Source organism: Phalacrocorax aristotelis, chromosome 3 (genome assembly GCF_949628215.1).
Source record: "Phalacrocorax aristotelis chromosome 3, bGulAri2.1, whole genome shotgun sequence".
Taxonomy (NCBI): domain Eukaryota; kingdom Metazoa; phylum Chordata; class Aves; order Suliformes; family Phalacrocoracidae; genus Phalacrocorax; species Phalacrocorax aristotelis.
Window position 1 is genome coordinate 79,301,577 of NC_134278.1, and position 26,372 is coordinate 79,327,948.

At 40.7% G+C, this 26,372-nt stretch overlaps 1 protein-coding gene across 4 annotated transcripts; it reads right to left on the reverse strand.

Annotated features, from left to right (window-relative positions):
- Window positions 1-409: 409 nt before the first annotated feature.
- Window positions 410-25,186, reverse strand: PPP4R3B (protein phosphatase 4 regulatory subunit 3B). Of its 4 annotated transcripts, none has more exons than XM_075088135.1 (16): window positions 24,696-25,186; window positions 23,525-23,580; window positions 17,125-17,223; window positions 14,915-15,535; window positions 11,496-11,573; window positions 10,599-10,715; window positions 9,349-9,465; window positions 8,876-9,007; window positions 8,265-8,367; window positions 7,206-7,247; window positions 6,385-6,543; window positions 5,497-5,666; window positions 4,288-4,427; window positions 3,627-3,811; window positions 2,990-3,192; window positions 410-2,160 (listed from the first exon to the last, which is right to left on the reverse strand). In XM_075088135.1, the coding sequence occupies exons 1-16, from the start codon at window positions 24,835-24,837 to the stop codon at window positions 2,065-2,067; spliced, it is 2,460 nt and encodes an 819-aa protein (XP_074944236.1). In that variant the 5' UTR covers window positions 24,838-25,186; the 3' UTR covers window positions 410-2,064. The 4 variants fall into 4 exon arrangements, with proteins under 4 accessions (XP_074944236.1, XP_074944239.1, XP_074944237.1 ...); XM_075088138.1 differs by having other exon boundaries at window positions 2,990-3,114; window positions 3,627-3,790; window positions 24,696-25,117; XM_075088136.1 differs by having other exon boundaries at window positions 3,627-3,790; window positions 24,696-25,117.
- Window positions 25,187-26,372: the final 1,186 nt, after the last annotated feature.

Sequence of the window (26,372 nt, forward strand, 5' to 3'; positions counted from 1 at the left end):
CTCATTGGGAAGAAAATGAGATGATCTCACGGCGATGAAACTGTGGCTGCGCTTTACCGGCACATGCTTCCTCCAATCCTCTGCGTTGGGAGCTGACGGGGCATTTTATTGCACAGGTGAAAAAAACCAAGGGAGTCTCGTTTTGGTTGCCTGGAGCCAAAAAGGGCAACATGTTTGTCCCCAGGTCCCCGCATGGGAGCTGTCATCCGTGAGCACGCAGCATGCAGCAGCCTCTAGCTTACACACTGGGAATAACTTGCACGTTCCCTCTGGGATTTCATCTAGTGGTATAGAGTTACTTTTAAAACTGCACAGGTTAATCTTTTTTTTAAAAAAAATCTCCTAAAATGGCCACATTTCAAATTCTGGGCTAACGGACCGTGTACAACAAACCAAACAAAAGCAATAATTATGGAATTACAGGGTCACATTTTAATTCCTGAATTTTACAGTTCAGCATTAATATCACCACATGTATACAAATGGTGTAAAACAAGTACAGTGGTATTTTTAATACAAAATAAACTTCTGTTTTATGGAAAAAACTATACTTCATATCTACACAGACAGCCCATCTTTTTCCAAACAATAGCTAAAATTAAAAATAACTACAAAAATCTCCAAAACAGAGAAACTGCTTCAGTTTAAACTATTCCAGGAGAAATGGACCCATAACACATATTACAAGAGTGATCTATGTGGTGGATTGCAGCTGGTTTCTCATCTGAACATTTCTGACACATTAATTGTCATCGGGAAGTTTCCTCTCACTTCTTCATGATCTCAGATCACATATGGGCAAACTAACATTAAAATATTTACAGTTCACTCACTGCTCTTGAAAATAACACCTGGACTGTTTGCCTCTAGCAACTTGCCATTGACTTGCCTAGTTTTGCCGCACTTCGCTTATCTACTACGTGGAATGTGCTTTTTTTTTCTTTAAAAAAAGCAGCTTTTGTATTACACCCAGATTCAGGTGCTGCTTGTTGCTTCTGCCTCAGAGACCGGTGTTCTGTTAGTGACAATTCCATCTTGGTCCGAAGTGACTTGTGTGTTAAACGCCACTAAACTCCTCACTATGAAAAAAAACCCGTTAGTGTTTCTCATTACCACCTCAATTCTGCAATTTGAACTCGCAAACAGGAAAACAGCTTGCTGCCCCGAGGAGAGAGGCAGCTTGCTTCACAACGCAGAAAGCAATTAAAATTCGGCATCTTCCGCGTGCCGTGTGTAGCGCCGCTCTGACGCAAGCGGCTCTGGGAGATACTTTTGGAAGTGATGGCTTCTTGGCCTAGTATTACTGGACATCTAATCAAATAAAACAAGCAAAACCATCCATTTTGAATCCAGCTTCCATTTTCTCCTCTTGAAAAACAGAAATGAGAACTTATTTTTAAACAACTCAACATGCACTATAACTGCAGCGTCCCTCCCTCCAACCATGAGAAATGCGATTTAATTGGTAATAAATGGTCCCAAAATCTGGATTGTTCGTATGCAAACAGAGTTAGTTCTCCCTTAAGAAGTTGTTGGTTGTTTGTTGTTTTTTTTTTTTTTTTTTTTTTTTAGAAGAGGCATTGCTAGAACACAACTGACAGCACCATTACAAAATTAAGATTACTGGGTTCAAAAATTTAAGCTTCTTTTTTTCCTAGTTCTGTTAAACACTGGGGAAACCCTGCAATATTTTTACAAAAAGTGTTTACCATACCTTTCCCTCCCCCTGCCCTCCCAACACCTGAGACTTTCCTTGCTGAGAAGCCCTCATCCAGGTTCTGTAAATACTAACCCACTTTTTTTAAAATTTTATTTTTTAATTTTTTGACAGCCTGAATGGCAGACTCCTTACTTACTAGAAAGATATTAAGTTCCTTGGAAGCTTCATGTTTACAGAACTAACCCTTTCTAGTTGATACACTGAGTTTCTTTTGCTACTCCTTGTATTATCTTATGATACCCATGGGAGAAAGCTTTCTGAATCAGATTCTTTTTAGCTCTTAGAACAGTTGCAGCATTTGAAACCCCATAATTAAAGTTTTTATTCCAAAGTTTTGGTTTCATTTATGAACCCAGACGAGGTCTTTTCCTTGGAGATGTCTCCTCCTCTTCATCATCATCTTCATCGTCAGGATAATCCACTAGGCCAACTAGACTTCCCTGCCAATTTAAAAAGAAAAAAGAAAATAAAATCTCACATTATAAAAACTAATGGAGGAATGTGCCATTTTAGTATGGCACCCCCAGCCAACCTGCCTGGGACACACAAGGCTGCAGAAGGTTTCTTGGTGATGCCTTTGTCATTCAAAGACCTATTTGTCTTAAGAATGTTTCTGAACCTCAAGGTTAAAAGAAGAAGTACTGGAACTGCCCTTCTTCTCTGGATCTGGCCTCAGAATTATTTAAAAATCACGTTTTAGGCTCCTGGTTGGACAGTCACAAAACCTAATGTGTAACTGCACATCCATTTAGCTGCCACGTCTGAGGTGTGGGCAACTGGATTTCTGCCATGCTTTTTTCATAGCCTCTCAGGAGCTGCAGGCTAAAGGTTAAAATAATGCATGACTGTGTAAGACTTACTCTATTTCGTCTGCTTATAAACACTTATCAATTCCCTGATGGGGGAATTCAGAAAATTAAGGAAAACACAATTCAGAAGAAATACCAGTCTCGTATGCATCTCTCGCACAGACAGCAGCAACCGGACAGTTAAAGCTGAGGAACGGGAGCAGGTAAATTAGGCAGAACATGCGAGATTAAACTGTGCCCATCAGGTTACCCACAGACTCCAGTGCCGCCTAGTGCTTCCTTAAATCTTCCCCCAAACTAGGAAGGCTTTAACTAGAGGGGGCTTTGGATGAATTTATACGTAAATAAGATACCCTGCCCAGTGGCTAATGCTAACCTTACTGCATGGCAATGGTAAAGTCTCATTACACTGCTCCGCCATCCTAAGCGAGGACAGCAGCTTTGGTACAAGTTCTCCCACCTTCGTGGCTGTCACCGCCGTGGTCAGGGTCGTGTTCTTGGAAGAGGAGCCGTTGGAGCTTGCTGGTGATGTCTGAGCTGCCACAGATTTACTGTTTGCACCATTTGCACCATTGGCTGCGCTGGCTGAGTGGGAAAAAGTGAATTTGAATCCCCCAGCTGAAGTCCTTTTAGGAAGATTCTCTTTGTCTTCACTCTCCTTAGCTGAGGGACAAACATTGTCATACTTAAGTATCAGCCGTACACCACGGAGTACAATCCACATCACAGCATAAGCTCAGGGCAAAATCAACAGCTCACCTACTGACCTTGCTCACAGTGCGCCAGCATTCAAACTGAGCACGGCACAGACGCTGCAGACGCGGGGACATTGCTCACTCAGCATGCATGAGTATGTACATACAAAGTTTTGCTTTTGAAGGTCATTTGAACTAGATGCATGTTTGGAGAAATTTAATTCATTATTTTAATCCTAAACTAGCTTGCAAAGACACATTCAGAATTCATTACTTAACTCCGTGGAATACCCTTACTCCCGCTTATGATGCCGAGCACAAGCAGCTGGTTTGTTTACACCACACTCCACATATCTGCCACAGAGCACTTCCCACGCTGACAAGATGAAATTGAGTAAATACCTTTTTTAGTTTCCATAAATTTTTCATAGCTATCTGGAAAATCATCCTCCTGTTTTGACTTCTCAACCGGAGGTACAACAGCTTCGCCTTCTTCCTCTTCATCTTCATTGAACCACATTTCTTCATCCTCCTCTAAGGCTCTTGCATCTCTGCGAAATCTATTGCTACGCAATATAGATGGAACACTGTAAGAGACACACGACAAGGGATTCAAGTTTTGCCTGCTGTTTCAGACTCAGCTGGGGATCAGACACAGCTTCTGAGGCTTTGAAGTGAGTTATTCAGTGCGTTTGAGAAGTCCAGCTCCATCCCTGGTTCTACCGTCAATGCAAGCTTCACCAAAGCCCCAGCCGTCCACAAGGCAGACTGAATCCTAACTCTGAACGACAGAAGATGATTCTGCTCCTCATAATCCGAGAGTTTTCCAAATGTAACATTTAACACACTGACAAATATGAACCATATGACAGTAGGCCACAAGGCAAGTCAGAGGAGGGTTTACTCTAACTGGAGATGTTTTCACCAAGAATGAAAACGCACCCCAATCCCAGCCTTCCGCTTTTTCTGCCCTCTAGGAAAGAAAAAAAAACCAACCAGCAGTAAGAAGAGACTACCTAATGCCATTCAATAGAAGTCTCTGAACACACAAAGTGGGTCATACCTGTTCAGTTTCTGGTTTTGTCGATCTTTTTCTTGCTCATATTTTGTCTTCAGTCCCTTGAATGTCTGAACATATTCGATAGATTCAAGTGCATTATAAAAGTTTTCAACTATATGTGCAATAAGGGACTTAATATCTTCCTGCGTAAGAACAAAACAGGGTTTCAGTCTCACATATTAACACGCAGAAGTTCAGAAAGCTTTACAGTTGAGTTTTAAAAGTAACTGATTCATTGTCCAGAGTCAAAACATTACTTCACAGTTTTGTTCTTTACAGTAATCTGATTTTCCTTAATAAAAAAAGCTGAAATCTAGACATAATTATTGAATTTCCCATATAAAGCGACAACATACACAGTAATGTCCCAATCCCATTTCTGATAGTTTGATTAAACAGTGATGCTTGCTATCTAGGATTAACCCTTCTTGAGAAAAACAGGAACTTTGCTGTGCCCTGCTCTCCCTGCAGATTTTACCTCTCCTTCTAGCACTCGGTGCCTACAGCAGCATACACAGGATGGGGCACTTTTTGGCCCGTCACCCTCTCGCAAGTCTCGCTGTATCAGGCAAATCTCATCTTTCATACCATGCTGGCAGAAGTCACCTTTTCTTGCTGGAAAGGACAGCGGCCATAATTCCCTATGACTGAAAACTGCCCTTCATTTTTGCAGATGCCCTGAGAAGACTCCCACACATCAGGGCACTCGCAGCGAGGAGCTCAGGAGCTGTCGCAAGTCCTTGTTTTCTGTCCCAGTAATACAACAAACTGGGTGCTCCTGCTTGTCCCGTTCGTCCTGTCCACATACACCTTGTTCCCACACACGCTCCTGGTGGAAAAGCTACTGATTCCACACTGACACTGCCTAAGCAAGCACATGCGTAGGATTCTGAAGGATGATGATTGTTCAAATTTATAGTCAAATCAGTCTCATGTATACCCAATAATACCTGGATTTACTCACATAAAACACATATCACTTAATTCCTCACTTCAAAGTTTAGTCCAGAAACACTGTCAACTGCTTAAAAGAACTTCACCTCGAGAATACTGTCTTTTAGCACAGGCCTACACGTACATAGGGCCTACACACACCCCCTGAAGGAAAGATCAAGTAAAACAGCATGAAGCAGCTTACTGGCTCCTTTCTATTCAGATATTTATCTGTGGGATTTTTAGTGTGGCAAAAGCTAAAGGAGCTGCTTAACTTACCACTCTGATGAATTCGAACAGCTCAATCACAGCGGAATTGAGCAGATTGTACCTAGTTCCATTATCCAACAGAGCGTTTATAACTGGTTCAAAGAGATTTCCCTTGGTGATATAACGGTTATAAAATTCATCTTTTAGGCCAATTATCCTCCTCATAAAGCGAAGAGCACCTGTATGAAGAAAGAAATTCAAGAATTTAGTAACTACGTGCCAGGGCTCCAATCTGCTTCTCTTGGAAAGAGCTGAAAAAACCTTCACGTTACTGAGAGGAAGACAGTGCCCCTAAACCAAGTGCATTAAGAAGCACTTTCTGAAAGTTCAGAACAAACATTTGCTGGCAGGTAACTTATCTTTCATCCTTTGACTTTCCTGGGTATTTCGGTGTGATCAGAAACCACTAATTTCTTTTTGAAATACAGCAGCAAAAAGCTTTAGCACATGTGAAGTTGAATTATTAGCTCGCTCCCATGCTCCTCTGTGTTCACCTCCCAGAACCATCCCCTATTCTTTAAATACCACGGTTCACAAAATCTCAATCACTCCCCATAAGGAGCACTAGATTTATGAAGTTTTTAAGAAATGACAGTGTTTCCATTTAAATGAGATAAGACAGCTGATGACAAATGATCCTTGCTGTCAGAGACTTGAAAGGATCACTGTGGACTTCAAAAGATACAACAATTCTCCTCCCACCATAAACTGCATTGGTCTGCATTAACAGACATCTGCCACCTTTTTTACCTTTTTTTCAAAATTCCTTAACAGCTCGTCGGTAATAAACAGGAAATTACAGGAATTTTGAATTTAAGTACACACTGTTACAGGTACACATTCCACACAGTACATACGAAGTCTTGAAGGAGGAAATCACAACAGCTCCATACTCACACAAGGCCAAAAATGTGTGTTTTGAATTCATCAAGACCAGTACTCTTCTTAGCAGGTCTTTGTTCATAATGTAATTCTTGATGTGATATGTGTGGTGTTCCACACAAAAAGTGAGCAGCTCCAAAATTAAGGCAAGTAGTTGTGCCGTTTGATAATTATCTACAAGAAAAATTAATGCCTTAAGTTATATGAACAAAGAAGTATTATCATGCACCAAATCATCCCCCAAGCTTGGCTGCTATTACAGTTCCTGACACATTTTTACTGGCAGATTGCTTTAGGAAGCAGGACATTGGGTCAGAACAAAACACCACACAAAAACCTGGCTTTTTTTTGTTTCTTTTCAGTCACAAAACCTGCCCTGAATTGGCAGTGGGACTTCTTCCAGCATCAGCGAGCTACTGGTTATGGCAATGCAGATTAATGGTATGTAGTTAAAAGAAGAAAGCCAGTCAGACTTGTATTCGTGTGAGCCTAATGAGCAATGTCTTTTCATAATGCTCAAAAAAGAACTCTACACAGATAAAAATCAAGACTGTAAAAGCTCAGCTGTCTCTTTAGTAGATATTGAATTAAACTTTCAGCAGCAAAGTTGACTAGGGAAGAAAAAGTGAAACACAGTAACTCAAAAGCAGATGAAAATATTCTTTCAGCTTCCTGTCGTCTCAAATGAAGCAAAACACCTACTTCTATTTCGAGAAAAAATATTAAAAAAAATAAAATACGGACATATCTAACTTCCCTTTTTATTTTTTTTAAATGAAACCAACACACAGAGCACACAAGACAAGTTTCAAAACCCAAGGTCAAAAACAACTTACCAGGACAAATTGTGTTACTCTTAGTGGACCCAACTACTGCATCTGAGAAGTAGAAAATAAAAACAAGAGTCAGAAAAAGGTTTTCAAAGCACTGTAAATATTTAAAAGATGGGGATAAACAATCAGTTCCACCAGCTGTTCTAACTTGTCATCAAATCCAAAGTTTCTGTAAGCTGTAGGGCAACAAACACAGAGCACAAATGCATGCCGGATGAGATTTCTATATTCAATTCACATTACAAAGCTTCCAATTCAGCTAGGTGAAAACACATAATCTAAACTTTAGGAATATTATTCCTATCTACACTAAAAGAAAGTCTCTAGTCTAAATTTTTCAACTAATATTATACAATGAGTAGTGTAGATATTCTACATGTTTTCTTTTTGTATCAAATGCATAAAACATTTTTTGACTTGACACTTACTATGAGAAGATGGGTAACACAAAAGAAATGTTTTGTCAAATATGCACTGGTGTGATTTAGTCTCTTGAAAGAGTGCTCAGAAAAACACCTGACTCAGGAGGCTGCAATGATGTCACATTTCTGTTTGTAAAGCACTACAGACAAACCAGCGAGTGTTATTTGCATGTGGCAAACGGAGATTTCCAATTCATTTACAGTTACCAGGAAAAATAAAAAAAAAGAAACAAGACAAAGGAGCTCCAAGTCGCATTTCTTTGAGCAGATTCCTCGCAGCATTCCTATACTACAACCCAGTGAAAACTGCTCTTTGAAGTTAATCACCTGAGCACGCCCAATGCCTGGAATCATGGAATCACCGACAAATGTCACAGCATTTTTGTAAACTCTTAGAAAACAGTACCTGTGAGCTGAAGACCCTCTCTGCTTTACTCTTTAATATACAGATGCATTACCATGCAAAGCTGCTATAAAGGGCTATTAGAACTTCTGCCCACAGAACCCGTCACTGAGGGAACGAGGGTTTTCAGCAAGTGTATTCCCAGCCTGCACCACAGGCTTTCTGCCGCTACCAGGACTGCCAGTTGCTTGAAAATTTACAAGATTTAAATCAAGGGCGGGGGGGAAGTAACATTACCTTTTTCACATTTATCTTCTGATGTATTAGCCAGAAGCGGTGCGGTAAGAACATGCATACAATGGTTGTAGAAGAAATTGAGAAATTCACTTTTTTCTGTTTTCTAAAACAAATACAACTTTATTAAATACTTGCATTTGTATACTTCCTTTTAAATAAGAAAGAGTAGCAACATAGAAGACAGCCTACAAATAATTCTATCAACTCCCTTGGGTCTGCCTGTACCTTTCTGGTTGGCCCTGCAACATTATCTTCACTCAAATAAGATATATTTATTTATTTTGGGAAAAGATCTGAGACACATCAAACCACCCCAGCTATCCCCAAAAAACTCCACCATGGATGCAACTATGCTCTTTCACAGAAGCACAGGACTGCTTAATTTAATAAACACTTGCACAATACTGCATACACGTACCTTTTATTACCAGAGGTTAACAGAAATTTTACCTTATTTTTCAGCTTGTTTAAATCCAGTATCAACCACACACAACACCACCAAAGAATAGAAATATCTTTTTTTATCCCCTGACCACAATAACAGCAATAAATACTAGGCTTTTAATTTTGCTGAGACAGTAAAGTGTCTTTACCCCTTTGCATTTTCTTACATTAGCTGTGGCCAACATATTCTCTGGATCTATCAGAGTACGCAAGAGCCCCATTAACTGAACAGCTCCCCCAAGTTCAGGATCAGTATCGCAGATCATCTGCTCAATGACCACATTGATGAGGAGGATATCCTGCAAAAAAAGGACCAAACAAACCAGAGAATAACTAGACACAGTCTCAACAGTGGAATGATTTCCCTAGTTTCTGTATTACTTTTTGTTGTTGAATTTCAGTGGAACAGAACAATTGAGAGCTCCATTTAGACACGGAGCTGTCAAGCACACCACATGTGGAACACTAACATGCTCAGAAATGTTTGTACCTTTAATCTACTTTTCCCCGTGTTTCTAGTATCTGCATTTTTGGGCTAAGTGTATCCCAAATTCTGGAGAGGTTTGTTTTGCTGATTCCCACCCACCCCGTTTGCTCTAAAACTAGTATATTCAACACATACCAAACCACTTTTACTTACATCATCGCTCTGCTGGGCCTCTTGCATTACAAATTCTCGGACCATGGATGGACTAAATTCTACTAGATAAGAAAATATATCTGTAGCAGCAGATCTAACTTGCAGATCATCCATTCCCTAATAATAATAAAAGATCAATTTGTCACAGTAAATCAACTTTGGTTTTTATTATCAAGTAAAGCTGCAAAGAATAGGGAGTTAAAAGTTTTGAGAACATTTTATTACAAAAGTTCCTGTGAGACACAGCAATACAGTTACAGAAGAAAAATAAACCAGCATAATATTTACCCCACTATTTCCCTCCTTTAGAAAGATTGCAAGGACTTCTGTGCCTTTGATAGCCCTAATTTAGGCAGGAAACATTTATATTGTGCTACTTGCTAGACGAAGACGCTAATATTCTGTAGCTGTGACCCAGAGTTTATTGATTTTGTACAAAAGGACCAACTGCACAAATCCATTTGTACAAAACTTTCTGTGTTCATTTATAGGCAATAAGAATTAATTATTTTCCTTAAGGTATCCACTTTTCTCTGATCACTATACAACTTCTAAGCCTAAAATATTAACGTAACCGCAAATATCATGACTGGCCTAGCCCTGGAGAAGAATAAGAATATCAGAGTTCATCTAACCACTGAACATCTATATGACTTTGACTGTTATAAGAACATAAGTGTCCTTCGGTAAGTTCACAGGCTGTTACTGCAGAATATAAAACCCCCTTCACTGACATCGGAATTGCAACCGTCAGACAGCAACAGCTGCTTCAATCAAAGGAGTGAAAAAAATTATGTCTTCACATCGCTGATTAAGATAGATTCATCTGCTTTATACCTCTGAAAAGACAGAATTATGCCATCTTTCAGATAGCAACAAGCCAACAGTTCAACGTGATCTCAAAATACTACTTTGGCAGTGTTCCAACAGCAGCAACGACAGGGGTGGGGTGGGGGGAATCAAGTTGCCCCATGAAAAGGTTAACTTTCAATTTTTACACCACATTGTCAAAAGGACTGCATTTACCACAAACAACTACACCAGGCAAAGTAAAAATAACAACAGCAATAAAGTTAGGCTGCTTCAGAGAACTGTTGGACTTGGAACATTACAATAAACTGCAGCGTTCAGCAGAGCAAAGCTGTCCAATCGAACTTACACAAAGGTGCCTAGCAGATCTGAAAAGCTGGGTGAATGGCTGTGGGTTTTTTTTTCTCCTGTATTAAAATCCGCTTTAAGTTTTCACTTACCATTACAATTTCAAGAGCTGGAAGAATTCCCAACTTTGCCAAGGTTTTGAAAAACGCATCTCTGTTCTGAGGTTGTAACGTCTGAGAAAATGCGCAGAATTCCTTGAAAAAGTTAACCTATGGTGTAGGGAAAAAATAATGTAAGGTGTATTTGATTCAGAAAACTCTCTGAAAGTAGGAAACTGTTACAATTTGTATCAGAGTTTGCATACTGGCTGGCATGTACCTTCCTAGAAAATGATAATATTCCAACCTCTAGCAACAACAAAGGAAAGCAAGAGAACGTAAAAACAAACAAACAAAAACTAAGAGGTTGAAATTTATCTCAGAAAGATACAGTCACCTTACAGCTTTTCATCACATCTAGCATATGAAGGATTTATACTCCTGTCTGGCATACCCTTTGTCTGAAAGAACAAAGATGCTTCCCTTACTGAAAGCAAGATTTTAACAAGGCAATTTAAGCTGATAAACATATTCAAGGACAAATAACATTTGTAGTATAATATGTATCAGGGAACTACTGGTAATCCTCAGTCATAGGACTTCAAAGATCTTTTTAAATTAGTACAGTGAAAAAAGAATTTATGTGACAAACATGAGTGATATGGTATGTCAAAGAGTTCCTGGATGAAAGCACACCTTTAGTCTAGGGTGCCAGCTTAGTGCTAGTACTTTCTCAATGATAAAATAATTGTTGAGAACAAATAAATCAGAGCTTACCTTGCAAGAAATATTCTTCTAGTGAATATATAAATGAAAACTAAGCTACACTGGAAATTATTCTAGGGTTACAGAAATACCTCGGTGACTGCAGAACTAGCAGGACAGTTTCAACATCTCTACTTAATCTCCATACTTTAAAGCACTCAAGGACTACCAAGACCGCTGACTTACCAATTCACATCGTTTGTCATCATCTGTAGCTTCATCTGTTAACTGTGCAAAAACTTCAGACAAAAATTTCTCATCTTCCTGCATAACACACAAGAAGAATATGACTTACACAATGCATCTTAAGTTAAAACATCGGTCTTTATCGGATCCCACACTGAAGAAAGTCAAACTTAATTTAAGCTTAACTATGATGCTTAATTACAAACAAAAAAATACACATTAGTAGATTTGGTAGGTAAGGGTTTGGTTTGGATTTTTTTCCCCCTCCACATCTACATTATCTATAACAAAAAAGGGAAAGGCACATTCAGGAGGATCATTTCCAGCATATTGTTTCAGTACTTATTCTGTGCAGTGGAAATGGGTCCTGGAGACCAGGCCCATACATTAAGCTCAGCCTAAGCACGGATTACTAAAACTGCCTCCTGAACAACTAGTCTCTAAAGAACATGCCATTTCTCTTCCCTCTCCGCTGTGCCACCCCCAGTAGTTTACAGCTCTGCTCTACCCCACATACTCACTGTATGATTTGCCACATACCCCCATGCATCAAAACAACAGAAAATGTCAGTCTCTGCTCCAGGCTCCCTCCCTGCATGTAACCTTCCAGGGAGGCATGAGAGTTTGCCAATTGAGACACAACTTTTACCATGCTGCATCTCTGCCATTCACACTACACCATTAACACCACACCCGTACCAGTTACCCTATTTCGGATGTAAAGCGTTGCAAACATTTTTTCAGTCCACCTGTGTGAGGGTGACTAAATTATAACACCTTAGGAGTTTCCTGCAGCCACATCCCCAAGCACCTTAATCTCAATAAAATAAGAAGTTCAGCTTTTCCAATCTGAGAAACTTTTTTGAGCATTATTTGCTTCTTGTATTCAGATCCTCTACTACCAAGAGATATTTGAGAATACATAGGAAAACATTTCACTTCTTATTAAGCACTTCTGTTACACCATTGCTTAAGACTCAAGAGGCACAAGAAAACCAGGCTGAACATCATCATCTCTCAACTGTTTGGGCACTTTCTGTATATCAATTCCTCTGTACTCCTTTCATGTGGAACGTAGCACTGGCATTCTCTCAAATCAAATGTCTCTGTTACCTTTTAAATACAATATAACAGTGACATTATGCTACAGCATTACAAAATTATGCATCACTGTACTGATTCAGCTCTATAAACTTTACTTACGCATTGAACAAATATGAATGGAATAGCAGTGTTCCAATAGATATATAGACCAACATTACATTGCATAATGTAGAGGATGCTTACTTCTCTATTTCTCTGCATGCTGTCGCTAAAATTTATGTGCTTTATTAGGCTAATATAATACAGATTTTTTACAGTTACAGGAATGCGAAAGGCTCAATTTTTTTTCCTGAAAATTTTAAGACCTGGGGAAAGAAGCACTTTACAAAGAAATGATACCCAGCATCAACATCAGAGAGTGCAATATACACAGACTTCTAAGCTTTGCTGGCTTTAACAGCTTAATTAATCCTGTTAAAAAAAAAAAAAATAACCATACCACAATCAACAACAAATAGGCCAGAAAATCCCCACTACAGATCCCTTGGCAGCAAAGATCTCCTGCTTGCGTAAGGCTGCTGCACAGTGTATCCCCGACGTCCGAAAGCACGTGGGTCTAGGGTTTTTTCCTGTGCTCACTCAGCTTCCGCTGTGGCTGCCTTTCCTCTACAGCAGCGCTGGGATCTACTGCTTCGCGGCACGTAGAAAGGAGCTTTGCTGTAGCAAACGCAAGCTGTTACTCCTATAAACTGCATTCTCTTAGGGAGCTTTGCTAGCATATTTAGGTTAACACGACTTCTAATTTATCCACCAAACCCAAAGGAGCTTTAGACTTCTTGTGCCACAACAAAAAGCTGATTTACACCAGGGGACTGCGAAAACAGCCCTGAACCCGAGGTTCATACTACCATGTAATTCATTCTCCTCCAGTGAGCTATCAATAACATCACCTCCACATGTGCTTTCTTCTTGGTTTGTAATTCTCAAGGCAGGTCAAATGAGGTAGGCATCAATGTTATTTGTAAATCAACACACATGTCTCAATTAGTCTTTAAAACCGAGGCAAACCTACGTGCCATGTACTCTACTACGGCAAAGACAGCAGTGACTGAGAGTAGCAAAGAACTGTCAGAGGATTTCAGAACTTTCTTCAAATAATACTAGAGGTAATGGGAAATAATAGGTTTCCCTATAATAATTAAATAGTCAGTACAGTAAAACTTAAATGAAAAATAATGAACTTCACAGAATTAATCTCTAACTGGAAACAGGACTGTGCCCTCAAGAGAATGATAATTTATTTTTAGTTTTAGAGAAGTAATATATGCAAAACAATAAAAAGGGAAATCTCCATTTAACACAAAGCCATTAATTTTGCAAGTGGGATTTACTTTTTAGTTTCTTTCTGCTATTCAATCAGAAAGAAGAAAGAAGCCCAAAAGCTTATTCATGTGATTCTCTGGTTTTGATTTTTTTCCCAGTCCCCTAACTGTGTTCTTTAGAAATATTCCTTATAGCAATGTTATTTCCCCAGTGCCCCTCTCTTTCCATGACTTTAACTACCCTCCTTTTCCCCTCTTCCTATTTCACAGAGGCTATCCACACTCAAAACCAACAGGTTTCCCACGTTCGATTCTATGCAAATGTACCATTTTTCTAAGGACACAGATCGTAAGCAGGATAAAAACACTTCAGTACCCATTAGTTTGCACAACAAAACACGAACTGGAAATACCCAAAATGTTGTGAAAATCACACACGGCTCTTTACCAAGGCATCCTCCGTGGTCCAGCTCGGCTGTCACCCACAACTGCTCTGAAGCCTGCTTCTGACTACAAAGTACACGTTAAGTTTTTTGATATAACACCATGTTGGTTATTTATTATTACTTTTGGATATCAGTATGAAGAAAAAAACCGCAATGAATGACTTTATACTACAACATGGCCTTTTGAAATTAGTACCATAAAGTAATAATAGTCTAACCGGAATGGTTTGGAACACACTCTTTTGAATCACAGATTCAGAATTTGTTGTAAAAACATCACAAATGTCCCCGATACATAACACAAAAATAGCTTGTTCCCTAAATACCTTTACAAAACCAGCTCAAAATGCATATGTTGCTTGTGAATCAAGGAAAACAACCTGTAATTATTTACAACCCGTTAAAAAATATTAATATACTCACCTGAAATCTACCATTTTTAAAATTAAAAAAAGGCATCAGAAATAAGGGGAAGCATTCAATAAATTATGCAAATGAAAGCACATATTATTAACTTACACAGTGTTAAAGAGCTGTAATCAATTTCTAAACTATAGCTAGAGTTATCTATACATAATCCATCTCTAGCATATTAAAAACCACTTACCTGCAACATACTGACAATCTCAACTTTGTTGAAGAAAATAAAGGAAGTGAGGGTAGAAAGAAAATTCTCTTCAAAAACAGATGGTGTTGGCAAGATGATGTCCTGAATATACTGTACCCTGTAAGTCTGGTGGATTTTTTGCCTGAGTTCAGAGTCTGTTATAGGAATAACCTCCTTAAATTTTGCTGTTTTGGTCAAGAACTCCCTGTGCCGTTTTGGCTGAGCCAAAGAAGGATCATACTCAAGGCATCCAACAACATCCATAATACACTCATCAGAAAACATCACCTCAAACAGAGTTGCTTTGTTGAGGAACAAAATTCCTCTAATAATTTCATACAAATGATGTAAGCCTTCGGTGTTCTCTAAATTCTCGCAGACTTGGAAAAGCTGTAATAGTTTTTTAATATAGCCTTCGTTCTCCAAGGCCAGTGCTAGCTTTTCTCTACGGATGGGTGAGGAGAGAACAGAGGTAACTAGGTCAGCAATCTCTTCAAGTTTATTGAGTTCACAAGTAGGAAGGTCAATCAAAGGACTAGTTTCGGGCATTTCCTCTATGTGTTCCTCTTCTGACTCAATAAGGTCCTGCGTGACTTCCACCGAAGGATCCTTACCTTGAACCTAAGAAAAGAATGTGCACGATTACTGTCTCATCCCAAAAAATCTATAAAAATAATCAAGTCAATAACTGAAAGAACATGTACGTAAGCACTTTTATACTTCAGGTTGACTGGAAAATGCCTAGCTGTGCAGAGGAGTAAGCTTGCTGCCTCTGAATTCTACAAAGTCACTCCCATTATCCTCAACAGTACATTTGTCAAAAAAATCAAATCAAATCAAACAAAACCAAACCCTAACAGCATCTGTGCAATCAAGAAGTCTGAAGCACCTTGGAGACAAGCACAAAATCTAAAAAGAATAGTAGGGCGTAACAAAACCTTCTTTCAGTGTCTCAAACAGTCTTATACTCATAGGAAGAGCCCACAGCTATACCAACATGAAGTGAAACATAACAAAGAGACCAAGAACAAAGGCAGGAAAACATCAAACTGCAAAACTGAACAAGAGGGAAGCAACTGTCTCCCACTCTGCGCCTTCCTTCCGCTTTGTCTGCCCCTCTAACTCGTTTCCCCACTCTTCTCATACATCCTATGCTTTTCATTCCCCCCACTGATCCAGTTCCAGAATTCATCACCTCCTCTTTTAAACTCCCTCACGAAGGATCATGTTATGCAGGAGTCTCAAAGGACAAAGTGGGAGAGTTTTGGAGTCTGATGAAAGAGCCTAAGGCTATTGGATTACACTGTCTGATCACATGAAGACCTCCCTCTCAGACTGGTCATCAGCTCAGCCCCAACTTAAAACCTGCACTATTTATTAGACACATGTACTTGTGGTTACTAGGATCAGTTCCTTTCCCCAACAGTACTTCAGAACTGGCTGAGAAGTCATTACACCCCAAACCATGCTAAGATTAAGAATGCATCTAAATTGCCTAGTTTTGTTCAAAGGAAACTGCTAGGAAATCTAAGTTCTACATTTCCTTTGTTAACAGCTCTACATTGCATCGCTTCAAAATCTGAGAAAGTTATGATAAATTCCAACGTGAAAGCCCAGGTTTCTTCTTTTCAGTACACATAGGTGCAACTCCACTGACTTGTTACTTCCAGAGTCGAAAGCATAAAATCTAAACTGTTTCATAATAAAAAAATGAAGATCAAAATATCCCTAAGCCTCAGATAGGCAATAAGACTTCGGTCTTGATGAAAGAAAAAAAAAAAAAAATCACTGACATTTCTGAGCTCAAAGAGCAACACCACCTCTTTGTCTTTCTCAGTGAAATAGCTAGCTCCTTGTGCATTGCAACATATTTTCAGTTCCACCGCACTCCAACAAGCCTGGGAGAAGGACACTTAAAACATGGTAGTCTGGCATTCCCCTTTTTAATAAAAACAACTAACCAACCCCTGAAGTGCCTAGCACCCGAGTTTCACCATTACGCTGATTTTCAAAAGCATGAAATTCAATCATGAAAATAACTTGTGTTCTGAATAGTGGCAACTTAAGATCTTACACAGAAGAGCAACAGAAAATAATGATGAGTGTGTGCTTATTTTACAAGTAGGTTTAAAAGTTACAGCGCAAATATATGAAGTCACAAAAGACACTAAAACATCTGGAAGAAACAGAATATTTGAAGTTAACTGTACCTGGCAGATTTTTTCCCAAATTTCATCACAGCCAGCTTTTTCTTGAAAACTCAGTGCTAAATCATAGTTTTCTGCTTCTGACCAAACAATCAGGGTGTCCTGTTTAAAACAAAACAAAAAGTTGTTTCTGAAACAGGTCTGGCACTACATATCAATCGGTATTCCATTAGGTCATATGGCTAAAGAAGAAATAATTTTAAGTAAAGTTACACTTGTCAAAAAAGATCATAAATATTAAACTGTTCTGCCTTAAGAGACATCACCTTTCTTTTTTGCTATTTTATGATTACTACCTTACAGGTCATATACTTTTTTTCATATCCAAAACACTTATAATGGCATTTTTCTGCAACATACTTCTGAGCCAACCGTCCTGAAAAGGGAATGCACACATTGTGGGAGAGCAAGAAAACCTGCATTGTAACTATTTAACTCTTTTCACATTTAATAAAGCAGAAAAAAACCCCCAAGATTTAAGTGTTTCCTCCTCAGAAAGTTTAATACAGCCTTAGCAATGCGAGAAACAATGCCTAACTAATGTTAAAATATTATTTTCTGATTTAAAAGACATATAGCCTGAATAATATGAAACTTTTACATTTTTACTAAAGTTAGAAACATCTTGCCAACAGGTATTTTCATTTGAGCAAGGTTTCCCCTCCCCACCACCCCTCCCCGCCATTACTATTGCCTCTATCAACTGAATTTGTGCACTTCCACAGTATATCTAGAAGATTTTGCTGGAATTTCTGAACAGACCAAAAAGGGGTGTTTTTTAATGAGGTTTTATTAGGACACTTGCTGCTGTATTGTAAGGAACGTAAGCTTCGACATTCAAATATATAGTTCAGCATCCTAGAGTAAACACATCTTCAAGTTAAAGTGTTCAAACTGAATGGCTCTCTGCTAACTTTGCAGTACATTTGATGAGCTCCAGCAAACCGGTTCAACATTCCACCAAGTTTATTGACTTCCTGAACTGCTACAACACCTGTTTCGTTTTTAAACACTAGCCAGCCCTTGCTTAATAGTCAATAAGGTAATTTACTTCCCACATTTACAAAGGCCAGCATTCATCACACAACTTACCAAGGCTTGTAAGTCTTTACCTCATGCATCACTTCTATTGTAAACAAGACATTCAAAGTGGTATCTTTAAGCTTAGCAACCAAACCCAAACAAATATCTGACTGGCTTACAGATTCCTGATACACCTTAGGAAACTTCAGGGGTAACAAGAGACAGGCACTGCCATTGCCCCCTCACATCTTCACCCCAAAAGTACTTCTTGGTTCCCTTTGTGCACCAAACGGAAACGATGAAGCTGATGGGTTACCATCTGTAAGGTGTTCACTATGCTAAAAGGCCAATCCATGACATGGTATCGTACAACTATCTGGTCACCATCCTTTGTGTATCCACCGAAGACAGAGAGACAAACCCATAATTAATGCCAAGTGATCATCGCTACCCCTGAACCTGCTGTCAGTCAGCAGTCCTTAATTGTTCTCCATCACAATCAGGTTAGATTACATGGATTAAACAGACCTTTGTTAACGCAGATATCTGGGTTTACACAGGTCAGGGAGCACTCCTAAGTAATTCCACTGGCAGATGCAAGGGGACTAATGTTTGGGACAGGACTGCTGACAAGCAGCAGGCATGGGAGAGTAGGCAAACTCTTCCGTCAGCACAGCTATCTGAAAAACACGTCTGTCTCAATAAACACAGCTTCCCAGCTGCTACAATTATCACTCTGAAAATCAGCATCACTGATAAGGCATTAGTTCTTCAGTTCACTCCTATAGTCATCTTAATCTCTCAGTATCCACATGTAGTTGCAGGTTTTGTCTTTGCTTTTTTTCTTTATAAAAAGTCTAGCATAACATCTTTTTCCTACAGCATCACTGTTGACAAATGCCTACCAGTAGATCAGCCTCCTTCTCCCAAAACATAATCACAGGCCACACTAAAAACAACAGCATTTGCGCAAGCTTGATTTTTTTTTAATTCTTTCTCTTTTTTTTTTTACATATTCCTTTAGAGAAACTAAGTTTTTCTGTTCTGGAAAGAACTGTGCTCGTTGCACTGTGGTTTTAATGCTGCTCATAAGAGTAATTTGTTTATACTACAGTGCCCTATATTACACTCGCACTTTTGTCCTACAGTCCCAAATATTAATAGGTGATCTCCCTGCTTTTGGGCTCTGATTCACATGCGCAAATGATACAGCTTCATATAGCTGACATGGTTTTTGCTTACAGCTGTCCACCCCCATCTCTGGCTCAGGGACAGCTGAATCTCTACATTTACAGTGTGCCATTTTATAGCAAGCAGTTGAACTGGGCTTCAAGGAAAAAAATAATAGTTGTCAATGCAGGCACTGAAAAGTCAGATCAGCTCCCTGATCTGGTTCTCTTTTAGACATTAATTAAAAAAATTCTTAAATACAATTTTATGGCTGGTACAGAACTCAAAATCTTTATCCTGAGATCTTCTGTGAGTGTACTGATGCCCCGACACTCAAAATGAATACAATTCCAGGTGAGCTGAGACTCAGAAGTACCTCAATGAACAAAGGAGGACACATACATGAAGAGGTCCTGTTCATAGCCCAGAACGATTCAAATAAGATACATAGTGCAGGAACTTAAATGACTGCATGCATCCATAGAGACTGCACTCAAGAATTCTGTGAGAGCTCTTGAGTTACTTAATGGTACTCGTTTCCATCTGTACTGCCCACACAAAGCAGAAGTTATGTAAGTTTCTCCAAAAATATTTCTGAAAGACTAGGAGACAGTTTCATCAGAAAATAATTCTCCAATACCAATATAAAACCTACTCATCTGGTGTACACTTCCTGCACAACCTAAGACAACCCACGAAGACCACAGACATCTTCCAGGCCTAGCTACTGCAAGGGACTACCATTCCCATCTGCTTCGATTAGCACCTGGAGCGCTGCACCATCAATGAGCGACAGCCTTAATTCACACAAACACAATATAAAGACACACAAAAGATTAATTCATCACAACAATTTAAGCTGAGAGTGTAGTTCAAACCCCTCCAGTGTTGGTACTGGTTTGCACAATGTCTGCTACTCCTTGTTCCTGCACTGGCCCCTCAACCCCACCATGCCAGCACAAGCATGCTGTACAGCGAACCAGATGGGGGAACACATGCTGATAAAATTAATCCAGGGAAAAAAAAAAAAAAAGAAAAAGAGGTATTTCAATTGAATCAGTTCCTATCTCTAACCTGCCACACAGTAACATGAATACTCGTGCTGGCACGAAAGAGAAGTGAAGAAGCCCCCTGGCAACTGCTTAGGCTGGCTTTAACAGCACCCCTGCAAATGCCTTAAATCCTGGCCTCCAGTAACTCTTTTTTGCCTCAAGCAAATTGCTCTGCTGTCACAAGAATGATGGCAATTCTGTGCAAAAGACAGTATTTGCACACATCTCAGATCTGAGAACAGATAGAACGAACCTAAAAGAGGGTTAACGTGAGAAGGCAGTGCTCACAGTAAGGATTTCTGTAGCAGTTTAAAGTCTTAACAGCCACGCAACTGAAAATTACCGCCCTAGTAACTGAGCTGGAGGAACAAAGCACAGGAAGGGACCCATCCCATTTCTTACTGAAGACACACACTCTTCTGCCAGTTTTGCCAGGGAACAGTAACCTCAAGCAGAGGGTGGAACAACAAATGGGTGTGGTAACAACTTTTTAAACTGCTCCTGCTAGAGCCTCCAGAACATATCTGACCCTGCCCTTTGGCCAATACAGGGTGTCCAGTGGAAGTATAACTCCCAAAGCCTATGCCCCAAAATCCAGGGGGATCTAAAGCTCTTTATGCTCTCATGATCTTCGCATATGTGGAATTAGTGGTTCTTTTATGTTGTATGCTGAGCAGCCTGGCACCTACATCCAATCCAAGTCCTATTCCTCTTGAGAAAGAATCTATGATTACAGTATGCCTGACACCTTGACAGAATTGAATTCTGCATGAAAGCTAGCCACCACAAACACGATTCAAGAAGGCATATAACAGGCCTGCCCTGAGTTGTTATAGTACTACTTAGCACAAATGGTATTATATTGGGAACTACAGATGGATGCACAGCAACTAAAAATCGGGGTGAGTTTTTTTCTGCAGAATGATGGTATGCAAGTCACAGTTTAAGTAACTGCTACCCTGTAAGTCCATTCACGTAATTTCTATGAAGACAGATGTGTAGGCAGGGCATGTTTCCTTCCCATCAAGCTGCACCATCTTGCAGCCTTCCCCAAACCCAAGATGATCAGCACCTTAATGAAAATCTGCAACTGAAGAAAGAAACAAACAAAAATTAAACCTGAAAAAACCCTGAACTGTAATGAAAATGCACTCTGTCAAGTGGAAAAAACGTCCACAACGCCACTCACCTATACAAGCATCTGCCCTGGGCAGATCAGTACAGCCTCCGAGTCTTCAGACTACCTACATAACAGACTGCAACATTCAAGCAGGGACACTGAGGAAAGACCACCCCTCTTCATCTCTGCTTAACCAAAACATTTTGCCTGAATCTTTCCACCTTTTTTTTTTAAAAAGGATCTGTTCCTGAGACACCCAGGTTTGAATACCACAACCTTTCAGAGGTAAGATTGATGCCTCACAAACTGGGAAGCATGAGAACACTGTGTTAAGGTCTGCTTTTTGCTACTCTGTTCAGAAGGAAGCACATAAAACTTGAGGACAAATCTCAGTCAACTAAAAGCTGTATAATTTCAGAGGTCAGACAAATCCAGAACCTGTCACTGGAAGTCATCAATCATTATTCCTTTTCAAAAAAAAAAAAAAACCCCAAAACCCCTCCCCCAAACCAAACTTCTTCAAAAGAGTGAACAGTGAAGCAAACACTTTCAAGCCACAAGGACACAAAAGCATTAGAATCAGTGACAAAAGCCAAGCAAAATAAACCTTGGCCCAAGTTTTTCAAAACTACATCCTACAAAGACTTCCACACGAAAAATGAGAAAAAAAGCTTCATAAGTCACTTGAAATTTTGCTACCAATTAAGAAGGCTTTAAAATAATCAGTTGTACGAGGTTTCAGAAAACAGGCTGCAAAAGGAAGCAATTTACAACTTTGCAGCAACACAACCTGCATTCATATTTCATTATGTATTAGTTTCTTCTACTAAACAGGAAGCAGTTCAAGGCTCTCATAAAGACCGTCCTCCTTCCTCAGCATGGCCCACCCAAGGAAAGCCGATGACCATCATCCACCTGACTAAAACCACCAATATCTGACGAGTGAAAAGCAGAAACCACAGAAAACACCCTTCTGAAAAGCTAGGCCCGACACACTGCCTCGTTCCAAAGCTGAAGTCAGCCAACCTGTGCTCAAGAGTAACAAAGCCTCTTTCCTCAAATTCTCACAATGTAACTTGTCACCTTTTCACTGAAAAAAAAAAAAAGCCAAAACAAAACAGAAAACCCAACAAACCCCAAACAAACAAAATCCTTAAAGATTTGTCTCTTTGTGATTTAGGAAGAACAAAATTACTGTTTTCTAGTGCTAAAACACTTCCAGATACCATTTGGTGAAGAGCAGTATAAAACACTGAACAAAAGGAACACAGAATCCACTGCGGAACAAAGGAATAAGACAGACTAAAACCCCAGTAATAACCATGAGAACAATGTAGGCAGAGACACCAAAAATTGATGCAGAAAAAGGAAAAAGCAATAAAAGCAAAAGAGGTTTAGTAAGCTAATTTTTCAAGTGGATGAGACGGAAGTTATCTATTAACATAGCTCCCAACTGTCTGTCGTCTTTGTTTTGCAGAAGGCTTACCCCCAAGAAAGGCAACCATTCAAGTAAGTCTCACCATGGCTAGTCACTTCACTTAGTTTAGCAGAAGTTTTGAAGGCTTAAAACAAACACTAAACAGCAACAATGAAAGAAGTCCCTCAAAGACAAATTCCTTCGTGTTAGTTCCAGAAAAAGAGCTCAAGAAGTAAATACGCTGTAACAGAGCTGGCCGATGTTTTGCCTTCCTAATTTGGCAATTATTACACATGGCCTAGGAGAGGAGACAGAAGTTACACGTATATGTTTCTAACTATTCTTCCTGTAATGAGTTCAATAATTACCCAAATTGCATATATTCTCTTCAAAGACTGAAGTCCAAAAGGGTTTTTAGGAGACCAACATTTTAATTTCTAGAATGTGAAGTATTATAGCACCTAAAGGCTTCTAAACAAGTTTTTCATCTCTATGAAAAATACCACCACCAAGTACATGCCATGCTACTTTGCTTTTTTTCTGAAAAACGTAATTAGTTTCAGCATAAAGCAATTCCTTACCATTGGTAGTCAGGAAAAAAAACCTAGTAGTAATACTTGCCTGCTGTTTTTGATATGCAGTATTTGGATTTATCTTCGATTCTAACAGCAGTGAACCTGAAAAAGGCACGAGAAGAAATTTACTGAGTTTAACAAAATAAACACCTCCATGCGTCTTACAACCACCGCCCATTTAACAGCTAACATATGCTCAACTTAACCCACATCTTCCAGAAAGTGCAGGAGAACCACATTCTTTAAACATCACTCCATAAAGTAAGCCAGGTGAGACAAAACTCACCATAAATATCCATATTTAAATAATTTTTATCTTCTAATTTAGACCAAAATTCTCATAGCAGCACTGTTTTTTCTCCTGAAACCCAGTGCAACAACTAGCTTGTTTAAAGGCCGTTTTGCAAACCTATAAAATTTGCACCAGGTAACATGCTGCCCAGCATAAAAACGTTTTTGCCCACAGAAACCACGTGGCCCATTTGCTTTTATTTCCTTCAACTGTCCTTCAGAAGTGAATCATCTAGATACTATAAACCCAGGGACTTTATCTTGTGTATGCAAGTAGTGTGTGTATCCTGGCAACAGCTCCAGTATAATTTATACCAGTCTTTGGTGGTTTATTTAGCACAGTAGCACCTGTCGGCTGACAAAGTGGGGAGCGCATACCCTCCGTCCTCCAAGAGACCCTTAAGGTGACTTTAATGTGCAATAAAACATGAGGAACACCACGCAAAACTTGAAGACAATCAGTGAATTTTTAGGGGGGGTGGGGGGGAACCACCAAGCAAATAACTTTTTATAGCAGCAAGAAGGGGAGGCAAAAAGCACTTCAAAAGTGAGGAAAATGATTCTGGAAGAGAACAAAATGTCGTCACCCGTAAAAACTTCATCCCTGTTTGGTTGAAGGAGATGCAGCTGGGGAGGGTACCTGGGAGGGGTGAAGACTAGGGCCAGGGTAGTAAACACAGCTTGCAGCTTGTCGGGGGAAGGAAACTCCGAACAGAGCCGCAAGCTGAAGGGGAGAAAGGGGAAGGGAATGATCGTGCTCTGGGGGCTTTCCCTGATAAAGGCGGGGAGGGAAGCCAGCGGGTGTCAGAGCCGGCGAGCGGGGCGGCGAGGGGAGGAGGCCTGGGCCGGGCCCGGGGGTCGAGCGAAGGAGGAGGCCCGGCCCGGGCCCGGCCTAGGCCTCCGCGCAGTCCCGGCCACGCTCTCACCGTCCGACTCGGCGCGCACCAGGAGCGACATCCCCTTGAGCCGCTCCACGTAGGTGGAGGAGACGTGCCCGGTGCCCCTGTCGTCCCATTGCCGATCCTCGTTGAGGGTGTAGACCTTCACCCGCCGACGGGTGTCCGACATGGTGCAGCCCCGGCCTCGGGCCTCCGCGCCGGTCCCCTGGCCCAGGCCCGGGCCCGCTCCGCCTCCGGAATGGAGCGAGGGCGGGGAGAAGCGGGGCCACTCAGGGGCGCGGCGAGGCCTTTAACGCGCCGCTTTTCATGGCTCCCCGAGGGGGAGAGAGCGACGCCTCGCCCCGCTTCGGGCCCTCCGCTGGCGCCGCGCTCCGCCGCCTCAGCAGTTACCGCAGCGCCGCCGCCATCTTGTAACCCGATTCTCGCCGCCTTTCTCTTCCTCCCAGCCCGGCCACGGGCTCCCCTCGCAGGGGCTACGGCGGCCGACAGCTGCCGCCGCGCCGCCGAGGGACGGCGGCGGCGGGCGGAGAGGGGCGGGGCGGGGCGGGCAGGACCCGCCGCACCCCCTCGCTCCTTCAGGAATGGGAGAGCGTCTGCCTTTAGTCACACGTGTCTGTTTACATTTCCCGGCCTACAGCTTCTTTAAAGTCTAGCCTAAAAAAAGCCGGTACCAGCACAAAGCGTCCCCCTTCACGCAGGTGGAAAGGGCTGTGGACCTGCCTCAGGCCACCCCCAAAGCGATAGGCAAGATCCACATCCATGCCAGAGTGAGGTTTAGGACCAGTCCCTGCCGTAACAACACAGCTTTGTAACACACAAAGGGCATAAAGTTTTAGAAGAAACGGTTTCCAAAAGCCTTCACAAAGTAGCAGCTTTGGGAAAGGTTTCCCTTGTGTCACAAAATAGCAGCAAGGTTAGTCTGTGGCATCTCCTTTGGCCGCTCTAACCCTTCACCACTTTCACACCTATGCCATAACATGCATTTTGTTTCACGTTCCCGTGGTTTGTACAGCTGTACAGAAGGCTCAAAAGCTAAACTGAAGCTGTTCTGTGAAGCTTCTCAATAAGAGAAACATGCTTAATTAGTCCCCACAAACACTGTACAATTTAAGACAGAGCACCTTGCCAGGCATTGTGGAGCCTCTGAATCTTAGTTTTCTATACCAAAAACCAGCTACACATTTATGCTACTAAGAATAATAGTAAAAAAATAATTACATTTCAGTCTTTGCATGGGAATAGGGGAAAAGGACACAAAAGCGTGCAAGAAGTCAAGCTGTGTGAAACAGCAGGGACTTTGGGGAGGAAGGGGAGCTTGAAAGTGTCTCAGAACAAAATCTTTCAGGCTAGGAAGGGGAAGGGAGATGGGAGGGCAAGTGCCAGGGTGTGTCTCATTCCCAGACAAAGCAAGACTTTTCTAGCTCTTGCCTAGTAGCAAAAGCAGTTACACCGGTATAGCTCTTACAGGGCTGGCGTTTCTCCTGTGTAAGTTCAATCTTGTTCCAGATGAAGCGAAAGAAAAAGTTTATTACAGAACACACCACTGTAAGTAACTACGTGCAACTTTTCCATACCTTAGAAAAACATTGCCTAGGCAGATTCAGAAAATTTACATGTCTAACATATAAGCCTTGGCTTTTGATCCGACAATCATTGCAATAAGCCTCCTTAAGATTTACTGCTGTGCAGCACACCGAGTATGTG